General features: G+C 32.5%; 1 protein-coding gene across 1 annotated transcript; it reads left to right on the forward strand.

Moving 5' to 3' along the window:
• Window positions 1-8,206: 8,206 nt before the first annotated feature.
• LOC108995229 (F-box protein At5g50450-like) lies at window positions 8,207-9,645 on the forward strand. Its single transcript, XM_018970781.2, has 3 exons — window positions 8,207-8,477; window positions 8,565-8,727; window positions 8,834-9,645. The coding sequence occupies exons 1-3, from the start codon at window positions 8,320-8,322 to the stop codon at window positions 9,566-9,568; spliced, it is 1,056 nt and encodes a 351-aa protein (XP_018826326.1). The 5' UTR covers window positions 8,207-8,319; the 3' UTR covers window positions 9,569-9,645.
• Window positions 9,646-11,586: the final 1,941 nt, after the last annotated feature.

Genomic DNA, 11,586 nt, shown 5'->3' on the forward strand with positions numbered 1-11,586 from the left:
CTTGGGAGTGTCATGTAGGCTTGGGCCCACTGATAATTGGGCTCTACATACTGTTATAAGTTTTTTTTTTTTTGGTAAGAAGTCCCATCGTAAAACCTAGCCAAATCTCTGAAGATTCGATCTAATAATATGTTTAAGGGTAATGATATCTTTAGATTTCTTACACCTCCTTCCTACTGCTTTGTTAGAGAACTAATTTTTTTTTTTATTGCTCTTTAAATATGGATTAAAAATCTTAGAATATGATCTTCTTGTATAATCTAAAAGAAAATAAATTCAATCAACTAATATAATTATATAAATTAATTCAAAATAAATTTAATTTTATAAAAATTGACACATTGAGTCAATTTTTATAAAATTAAATTTATTTTGAATTAATTTATATAATTATATTAGTTGATTGAATTTATTTTCTTTTAGATTATGTAAAAATGTTATATTCTTAAATTTTTAATTCAGATTTAAATTATAAAAAAAAAATTGAATAATAAAATAATAGTAAATGAGATGTAAGCTAGGAATCGTTGATTGTTAACACCCAAAAGCTAGCTAATTAACGATGAAATGGATAGGCAAGCAACTTATTTTCTTTTCCATAACGTTAAATGATTGACTTATCCCAATATTTATGCGATTTCTACGTCATTAGCAGTCTATTCTTCAAAATTGGGTGGATCCCACAAAAATAAAGTTAGTTCAGATCCCAAAAGCAAATATAATCACGATTAAGTTGCTTGACGTCCAGGCTTCTTTGCAATATTGTTAAGAGACAAAAGAGTTTGATAGCCCACCCACCACCAGTCCTCCTCGGCAGATCAATGTTACTGCCCTGCCCTCACATACTTCAAATCTGTCACCTCTACACATCCAATCTCATGTCCACCTCTCTTTAAATAATGGAATAGATCGAGTTGCAGATAACTGCGACACATCAAATATATACATACAAGTCATTCAATTCGATTGAACATCTCGTTTTAGTTGCGCATGGCATGAACGGAATGAGTAGGCCCTGATCATGTACGTACCAAAATTTGATTGAATATATATACCTTTTAGCAGCTGACCAAGGAATTATGCAGTACTACTGCTTCACTATTTTCAGAACATGAGTTACATTTTATTGAACAGTCAGCTAGTAAAGTAGTACGTACTGATGATACATTGGCTGTGCATGCAGCTTTCAGCATGAGAAGCAAGTGCAGCATGTTAATCATTACGTATGATGTTAGTCTGCAGCGATTCTCATGCATGGGATCTTTCTCCTATACTTTGATCATTAGGATCAGACTCATCATTTGTTACATATAAAAAGTGTCCCATGTATCAGTGGTTTTAGAACTAGTACTCTTCAGCCTCGTCAACATTATTCTTAAATATTCCTGGTCTCTAATATTCATCTCCATCGGCAGCCACGAAAAGGCAGAGCAGCCAGCATCTGTTTGTTTGGTAAGCGCCATAAAACAGTCTTGACCGAAGCCTTATCCATTGAAATAATTATTGAGGTGGATGCTCCCGCGCTAGCTAGCTAGCTAGCTATCCTTCGCCTTTTTACCGCTCTGATCAAGTTTTGATATCCAAGCATGCATCGTGTGTGTATGCAATTAGTGCTGTAATATTAATGCCTCTGCGGGGTAATCACATGTTTATATATTCTGTAATTCAGATGCCTCTCTCTCTCTCTCTCTCTCTCTCTCTCTCTCTCATGCGCATAAATTGGATATATAACGACGATATTGTGGGGTTCATTGATATTGATCAGTGGATGTAAACAAAAACATGAGACGTGCATGCGAACGTTTCATCAAGCACTACCATTTACATCAGTCATTTTCATGCTTTTCTAAGCAACAAGTTTGTGGCCCATTTGTGCATTATTAATTTGCGTAAGGTACTGACTATAAAATCGAGGATCAGATCAAAAACAAAAGAGTTGCAATAAATCATGCGTGTATTTCTGCTGGACTAGTTAGGTACGTACCGACCAATCTTTATTAATTAATTTTTTATGTATTTAAAAAGAGAACAAATTTATTGACAAGCTTGTTTATTGACACGTACGCTAAATACATTATTATATTAAAGTAGTTTATCATATCAGCTAGCATAAAAATATTAAAACTAGCGTGGTTCATTAATAATAAAACAACTCCATTAGAAAAATAAAAGCATGATCTTGTGATTAAAGTATATACTTCTTTTGATTACCGAGGAAAAATAATATTTTGATATATCGTGGCAAGTTATGTGCTTAATTTCTGCCTCTTCAAGTCCAAAAATTATAATTAAGCAACAATATTATTAGGATCGATGTTCGTTGTATATTGTGGAACTTAACATGCATGGTTTGCCCCAAGAGGAAGCGAGCCTGATCAGGCCGAAAGTGAACCAAGAAGAAAGAAGAAAGACCTCATGATCTGCTCTAATTAAGCTCCTAAAGAAATTATAAGGGACGTACATAATATATAGTTCATGATGTTATTATATATATATATAGTTCTATCTTCTTTTTTCTTTTTCTTTTTTACTTGTGGGCGAGATCGATTTTCCCCCGTTAGCGAGTCCTATATGTTTTTATTTTGCATATATAGTTCTAATTATAATCAAGTGTGAATTGTCACCAATGTTGGATTAAACAGTTGAGATAAAAAATTTCGAATTCTGTGCTATATATATTACTTGAGGCATAAAATTAAGTCAAGAATCAAGATAAAAATGTTTGCATATTTGTAATAAAGGTATATATATAATAATGCTACGAACCGTGCAGCATCGTACTCATTTTTTAAAAAATGGGCGTTATTATTAAAAACATAATTTTTTTTTTTATGTATATTTAAGATTTATGTGCGATTTAGATAGCGAGATAAGATTAAATAGTTTTAAATAAAAGTTAAATAAAATATTATTAGAATATTATTTTTTAATATTATTATTTTTTTGAGATTTAAAAAAGTTGAATTATTTATTATATTTTATGTAAAAATTTAAAAAAATTATAATTATGAGATGAGATGAAATAAGATAAAAATATTTTCACTATCCAAACAGGGCCTTACCTACTTTTTTTAAAAAAAAATACGCCAAGACTGTACACTTCAATACTGCAAATATCATTTTCATGATATCGTAAGATACAAATTAAAAGCTGAATAGCAATATATAGGTACTGTTGCTTGGGATTTATGACGTTAATTCAAACTAAGAAATAAGCTTAGTTTGGTTTCACAAATCATTCAAATTATCTCATCTCATATTATCTCTTGTCTTATCTGAACATCCAAACATTATTCAAACACAAATATTTTTTAATTTCAAATTTTTAAATTTTTAATTTTTTCATTTAATTATTTCCTTATCATTATAACTTTTTCAAATTTTCAAACAAAACACAAAAAATAATTCAATTTTTTTAAATTATAAAACAAAAATTATATTAAAAAATTATAAACCTTTTTTAACTTTATAATTTTTTATTCAATTTTTTTTTTTCCTTTTCCAAAATTTCATAAAAATCTTAATCCAAATTATTTTATTACTATTTATAAATTATCTCACTATTATTCATAAATTTTTTATTTTTTATTAATATTTATGCAACCAAACGAAACCACGAGTTGGCTGCTAGGTTTTTTTCCTACAACATTCACTCCTTTGATTGAGGCATAATATATATAGAATAATTTTCCCTTTTACCACGGGTCAATTGATAGAACTATATATGCTCTATTTCTCAAAGTTCAAACTTGAAAGATTTTAGATCAGACATATCCCTTTCACATTAAATGCTGGACTACTTATTATCATGAACCGAGAAAATATGCTTTGACATCAGGTATCATAATTAAAAACCAACGAGATTGTTGAGTTGTCAAATCATTCATATATAAATATATAATATCAAACTCGTTCGTCATCGATTCATTTCAATTTGACGCGTGAAACACTGTTACTTTCAGACTACTGCTCACAAATCACAACTTGCGATTGAATTGTAGCAGTTAAGAATCTTCGATGCCAAGATTTTAATGGGCTTTGAAATTCTTTTCAAGTGCTGAGGGGCTTTCTTCTTATAATTATTAATTCTAGTTATTTTTCTCTCTCTTAATTATTTGATCTCAGGCATTTTTTCTTTATAGGAAATTATTGTCATCCGGGTACAATTAGAATTGCCAATGATCAAATTGTGTTATATATGTGACGTATTAAATAAAAAAATAGAGACAATCGCCCTAGTTTTAGAGGACTCATCATTCTCTCTAAAATCTACCGCCAAATCAAAACTTGCGTAAAGAGGGAAAAGTTTCGGCTCTTCCCTCCCTCATTCATCTCTTCTCTAATTTTTTTCTTTTATTTTCTCTTTTTAGTTATTTTTACAAGGTTAAGTATGACAGAAAGCCGATCTGCTATTTTCAGGCGTCCAACTATCACCACGCGCCCTACCATAAGTTTTCCAAGTCGTTGATCCTTCAAACTAGAGAAGATTTCTGCCAAATGATGCTGCGTGTGAGCCACACGCGCAGTCCAAAGTGGGCACGTGAAATCCACGCACAACCACTAAGGGTGCTTTTTTGCCACCACACGCGGCTTTTTTGGGTCCAGGACCACTAGTTAATTCAAACCTAACTAACCACCATACTCCTAGGGTGGCGCACCATCACAGTCACTTTGTTTGTCTTTTTTCTTCCAAAGCTAAAAATGCAATTCTATGCCTTTCCAAAATGTAATTTATTTTTTTCCATATATCTTTAATATCTGTTATGTCTTTTGTTATAGAAAAATAAAAACAAAAAACACAGTCTCTTTAACTTTTGTCAATAAAGTGTGTCATCTACTCCGTCTTAAACAGAGTATAGGATTTATAAACTTTGTCTTAGATAGAGATGTGCTATCTCTCACACAATGGTCTGTAGAGATTTGCAGCATGGATTAGACTATGCTAGTCACAGTTGTGTTGGCTTGTTATATATATTTCAGGTCAAAGTTATAATATCCATTATTAATAAATGCAATATATTTTATAAAAAAAAAATATAAGTGATGTATTGCATATATAATATATATATATATATATATATATATATGTGGGATGGATTGGTAAGTTTCTCGCTTTAAAAGGGAAAACTCCATCTTACCTTTTGTTCAAAATTTGAACCCAGCCCGGTGATCAGCTAGGTCTTTATCAATTAACTCGACCCTTAATTTGATCATGTTTATCACGCATCATGAGGGGTGAAAAGATAGCTGATCTCAACAAGACAACAACTACCTAGTACCACATGCATGCATGTTGCAACTGATGTATCGGTTAAAATTGTTTTCTAGTTATTTTAAATCTTTACATCACTGATAATTTGTGATTAATTAATGCTTTCTACAAATTTTATTTTTTTTAGAGTTTTTGATCTAACACAAAAGCTTAAAGTGAGAGAGGGATACACACATAAATGTGGATTATATATATAATACTTATAAGAAATATTTTAGTCACAAAAAGATCACACAAAAGTAAATTTACAAACTGACGTGACTTAATGTAAGACGTATGTTAGATTGTAAAACTACTTTTATTGTAAAATAAATATCTAACGTATCATATGAAATCATATCAATTTGTGAGATAATCTTTTTGTGACAGTAACACTTCTCAATAATCAATAATTATTAAGAAACTCACTGCATGCATGTATGAACTATCTCTCTCACTAGGTCTCAGAGTTGTATAAGAAATTTTAAGGCATCTATATATGTTCTAAAGTTGATAATTAGGGTGTGTTATAATTTAGTGATCCAGAGAAGAAAAAAAGGAATAATAAGTAATTAAAAGGTGAAGATTAATGAAAAAGGTTTAAGATCAGATGGGCGCAGCATATGGCAGTATTGATGCCGCAATCGTTTCCTACCTAACCGAGCTCGAGATTCATTGATGTTTAGCTTTTCGGTGTACTGATCAGTGGGAAAAAGATCATTTGTTATATTGTTCCACCAACTCGATCCACACATATTCTAATTCAAACCTGATCCAAACCTACATTCCCGGCCATTATTTTCAATTCAAAACAGTCCCCAATTATATTGATCAATATTGTCATCATGATGATCAATACGTGATCTGATCTCCACGTACAACATAATAAATATCATATAACCATTACAAGAAAATTGTTTATTTGTAACTATATAATTTTAGTGAAATTATTATTTATAATTAAAATGAATCTATTTTGATCACAAATATCATTTTCGTTGCAATTAAATGACCATAAAAATTTATTTTTATTATAGTGAACTTAATTAATTAGCTTGATTTACGTACACAATTATCTCTCTCGATCAACTCTCAATTAATTTGTACTAGTACTTCAACGTACATATAATATAAGACCTTATCCCCTTGTTTAAACCATCTTTATACATACAAAGTATACTTAGATCGATCATCGCCGATCGGTGCAAGCAACAATATATATTATGATCAGATAATAAATTAACTATTGATCGATAATATTAATGCTTATTGACGACGTTATAATTGCTTCGATCGTTTGTCTTAAATATGTATTAATTAAAACTTCCTTAATTTAGCGTTTCCGTCACTCTTGGAGACGGCACAAGATTAATATATATTGTAGTCAAAGAGCACGTTTATATATGGATCGAGCTTGCAGTTTTGTACGTGGGTGTGTGTATATATATATAGTTCTCATGAGACTAATATATAAAGATATATACACAGATCATCGATCGAGTAGGATGCAGTTTAGGTGGCTTTTCTTTATCCAAAGTAGCTAGCTAGCTAGCAGGGCATGCACTTAGCTGGGGTTAAGACGTTGGCTTCTCTCTCTCTCTCTCTCTCTCTCTCTCTCTCTCTCTCTCTCTCTATATATATATATATATATATATAAATAGGGTCAATGAAAAAGCTACCCATAATTCAACTAGTTTCATCATAATTAATATTATGAGTTCGGTAGCAAATTCCAAAATCTGATACATAAACTAGCTAGTTTATATCAATAGATTTACATATATTTAATTGCTAATTATTCAAATGGTTTATTTTGGATAGGTTATTAATGGTGTTGATCAAATTAATACTAATAAATTAATTATAAGGGTCTAATTTACTCCTATTATATATAAATAAGCACCAAATTAATTCTTATTTTACCCACCTTTTTTTTTAACAAAAATAGAGAAAGAAATCCCAAACTTTGGCATGCATCGTATCATTTTACAACATACATTTTTGTTTTTTAAGAGATGTGTGATGTAAAAATGATGAATAGAAAATCTTTAAATATTATGAGTTCACTTTGAGTCTTTGAGCAATCACTTGCAGTGATGATGCGCGCACACCACAAAGATTGATTAAATTAAACCAAACCAAACCAAAGTAATTGTTACCCGTTTCAATATTTATTCACTTTGTTAAATGAATACCAAACCAAAGCATTTGATTACAACTTCAAAGTTGTCAACTTAATTGGCTGCGACAACAAACTTTTTCTTTTATTTTCAACGAAAGATTAATGGGCACCGAACATTCGAGTACTTTTTTTTTTGTTTTGGATTTAATATTCATTAGATTTTAAAAAGTTAATTAAATTAAGTATTTTGATATGTTGAGTTTGGATATTTATGATTCTATATGTCTGAACCCCACACACAAACACACACGTAACTTAATAATAAGACGTATTCTATATGTTTCACGACCGTATCTTTAGGCATGTTTCCAAGTTAAACAAAAAAAGAAAAAATGAAGAATATTTTCTCAGCTACAAATAATATATGAGAAGTGTTATAGTCACAAAAGAATTAAATAAAAATAATTTTATAAATTAACGTATTTTTATATAATTTATCAGATCTATTTTATAATAAAAATAATTTTATAATATAATAAATTATATCAATTTATAAAATTATTTTTATATAATTATTTTATAACTAGAATATTTTTCATAATATATATATACGAATTTACTTGTGATACATAGAAAGAAGGCACAAAACTTGCAAAATGGGAAACTGAAAATGGAAGGGAGCACTCGTGGTGTTCGTGGAGTAATTAGGTTAAATAATTTATTAAGTCACACGTGGACCCAACCCACGTTACCTGTTGCAGACGTTGCTGACGCGGAGGTTCCACTCTCCATTCCTCTCTGCCATATATAGCCACGATGCCCTTTACTCAGACACACTCCGCCCGAATATTTGAGATCAGGAACCCCACTCCGCCATTCCGATTTCTAACACTTCCTACGCTTGCAACATGCAGTATAGAGGCTAGAAACCAAGCCCGCCTCAGCCATGTTGTTCAGGAAGAAGCCAAGAACTCCAACCACGACCTCGCTCCCCGAGAATCTTGATCTCTTCGACGGCTTGCCGGACGATCTCGTCGTCTTCATCCTCTGCAAGCTCAGCTCCTCTGCTTCTTCCCCCTCTGATCTCATCAACATTCTCTTCACGTACGTACGCCTATGCATCATGCTCCTTTTCTTTTTCTTCTTCTTATTCTGTGAAAACTCTTTTCATGGGGCTAATTTCTGTAACAGATGCAAAAGACTGAACCGCTTAGGTCTACATCCTCTGGTTTTATCCAAAGCGGGGCCAAAGGCTTTTGCAATCAAAGCCAAAAACTGGTCCGAATCCGTTCATCGTTTTCTCAAACTGTGTGCTAACGCCGGCAACGTCGAAGCCTCCTATACTCTAGGAATGGTCAGTAGTTTTATTTCTGAAAATTGTTAATTTATTATAGGTTAAATTTCGGTATTTCAGTATGTTGTTTTATTTTTCACTGATTCTTCGTTTTCTTCTGCTGTAGATCCGATTTTATTGTTTCCAAAAACGAGGAAGCGGCGCTTCGCTTATGGCTAAGGCGGCGATGAAGTCCCACGCGCCGGCTCTGTACTCGCTCGCAGTGATACAGTTCAACGGTAGTGGAGGATCCAAGAGCGATAAGAACCTTCAAGCTGGCGTGGCTCTTTGTGCCCGAGCCGCCTTCCTCGGTCACGTGGATGCGCTTCGCGAGCTTGGACATTGCCTCCAGGACGGCTACGGAGCCCGCCAAAACGTCGCCCAGGGACGCCGGCTCCTCGTCCAAGCCAACGCGCGCGAGCTCGCGTCCGTCGTACGCTCCCGCTCGTTGCTGACGTGGCAACGGCCCCACCAAAACGACAGCTTCCCGTGCTCAACCGGTTCGTGTTGCGAAGGGCTGTTGAGCGACTTCGGGTGCAACGTGCCGGCGCCGGAGGCACACCCCGTGAACCGGTTTTTAAAGGAGTGGTTCGAGTCGAGCCGGGGAGGGCTGGGTCAGGGACTGAGACTGTGCTCACACGGAGGGTGTGGTCGGGTTGAGACGCGGTCGCACGAGTTTCGGCGGTGCTCAGTCTGTGGCAAGGTGAACTACTGCTCGCGTGGGTGTCAAGCGCTTGATTGGAAGCAGCGGCACAAGCTGGAATGCATGCCGATGGAGCGGTGGTTGGACGAGGTAGGTGCAGTGGACAATGTCGCCGATGGTGTTGGAGGAATGGTTGAGGTTGAAGATGATATTGAATGATACAGAATTAAATGCTAAATGTTAATTAAAATCCCGTATTATTAATGGGTGAGATCCAACTTTTTCCCTTTCCTTGACGTTATGTTTTTCTGAACATAGGTAGAAAAAATCATATATTTTTATTTAATTATTATTATGGTTTTCTTTCTACACTAGGCGAATAAATTTATGATAGAACTTTATATTATCAATTATTGCCATTTAGTAATTACAGGATAGAAAAAAAACAGACAATAGATTATCAATAATTGATGTTTCCTATAACATTTTGGAGAAATATTCGATTTATAGTATATTACAAAATAAATCTTAGATAAGATATAGATGAAAGCTTTGTATCAATCACTAGTTATTCATATACTCCATATCTATAATTTTTTTTATAAGGTGTGAGGGTGTTTTTTAATGACTGATATTAAAAAAAAATTCTAAAAAATATTAGATTGCAAACTTATTTTTATTATAAAATTGATTTGATATACAGTCAATTTGTTGATCTCTTTTTGTATACAATCTGTGTACATTTCTCAGCATTTTATAGCTGTTTTAGTAAATGTTCAATAAATAAGATTTATTAATGTTTTACTTTTACCTTAAATTTAAAAGCTTAGACAAAAAGAAAAAAAAAATTAAAGGATCTAAGAAAGGTGGGTAGGAAGATCCAGCGGAGTAAATGGACGTACAAAGGCTGGATTTGTGTACAAATTAAGCATGGCAAAGAAAGATCCACAAGGAAAGGGACATAAAGTGATCAATGATGTGTGTTTTGCTGTAGAGAATCGATATGACTATGAGAGCAGTAAAAATCCATGCATTTTTGTACTGCTTCCATTCCCCCCTTCTCACTTTTATGAAAAAGCCTTTCTGCAAGCGACTCTTTGCACCAGTAAACTTACAATTTCATATAATTTGAGAGATATTATGGTGTCAAAATGAGAGATATTTTAACTACTAAAAAAAAAAAAAACCATAGAGTAAACTTACAATTTCATATAATTTGATGCGGTACGGTAGATTGTAAAATAGATCTAACTTATCGTATAAAAATATATAAGTTTATGAATTTATTTTCATAAAATCTTGTTGTGATTGTAATATTTATCTACTAAAATTGTATATGCATTTTATTTTTGTTGTTCACGTTCCAAGGGATAGTTTTTGGTGGTAATTCCAATTCATTATCAAGTTGGAGAATGGTGTTGTAACCTATATATAAAAAACATGATGATCCGAAAATCAATGAAGCCAGCCCAATACTTATGCATATTCGGTGGAGAAGAAGCCAAATTTGGACCTTTCCTTTCGTTGCTCGGGCATAGGAGTTGGGAAACTTCGATGAACTTTCACTTGGATTTAAGAACGTTTTCTAGACAAAGATCGACCTGTTCTCCCAGATTCAGCAGTGCAACAACACATTGAGTGGGGGCGGAAAAATCGACCACTCCAGGCACAAATCCCTCTATTAGATCAGTTCTAAGAGAGAAAAGAACAATATTTCCAAAAAAAAAAGAAAAAGAAAAGATAAGACCAAAACAAAGACTTGGATATGCGGCCCCAATAAATATTCTTTTAAGCAAATCATTAATAAAATAAGAGAGTGCTACTCAGCATTTGACCCCTAGACTATTTTGATTTTTTTTTTAATATATTTAAATATTTTTAAAAAATAAAAAAATATATCAATATATTAAAAATTATTTTCTTAATCATTAATTAAAAAAAATTAAATAGACAAGCAGTTAAAATGAGTGGACAAAGTGAGGGTAAACTAGCATTTTCCATAAAATAAAGTAAAGTAATAATATTTCGGCCTAATTTGAACGAGAGTTTTTAGCATTCACAATTATTTTTGTAAAATGTAAATAAAGTTGCTCAAAAGTTCATTTCAATAGATTTTGTATTTCATCTTTGTTATATACTTTGCTACAGTAATCCCATTAAATATAGAGAATATTGTTCACAACTTTAAAATATTTTAAATTAATTTCTCTCTCCTCTAAGTTTCTTTTTCCACTTTT

Source organism: Juglans regia, chromosome 2 (genome assembly GCF_001411555.2).
Source record: "Juglans regia cultivar Chandler chromosome 2, Walnut 2.0, whole genome shotgun sequence".
NCBI classification, from domain to species: Eukaryota; Viridiplantae; Streptophyta; class Magnoliopsida; order Fagales; family Juglandaceae; genus Juglans; species Juglans regia.

Excerpts from the sequence above, each read along its gene's own strand:
- LOC108995229 (XM_018970781.2), top strand. The coding sequence starts at position 8,320 with ATGTTGTTCAGGAAGAAGCCAAGAACTCCAACCACGACCTCGCTCCCC. Across the intron at positions 8,478-8,564 it reads CTCATCAACATTCTCTTCAC|ATGCAAAAGACTGAACCGCT; the intron begins GTACGTACGCCT and ends TTTCTGTAACAG. Across the intron at positions 8,728-8,833 it reads CCTCCTATACTCTAGGAATG|ATCCGATTTTATTGTTTCCA; the intron begins GTCAGTAGTTTT and ends CTTCTGCTGTAG.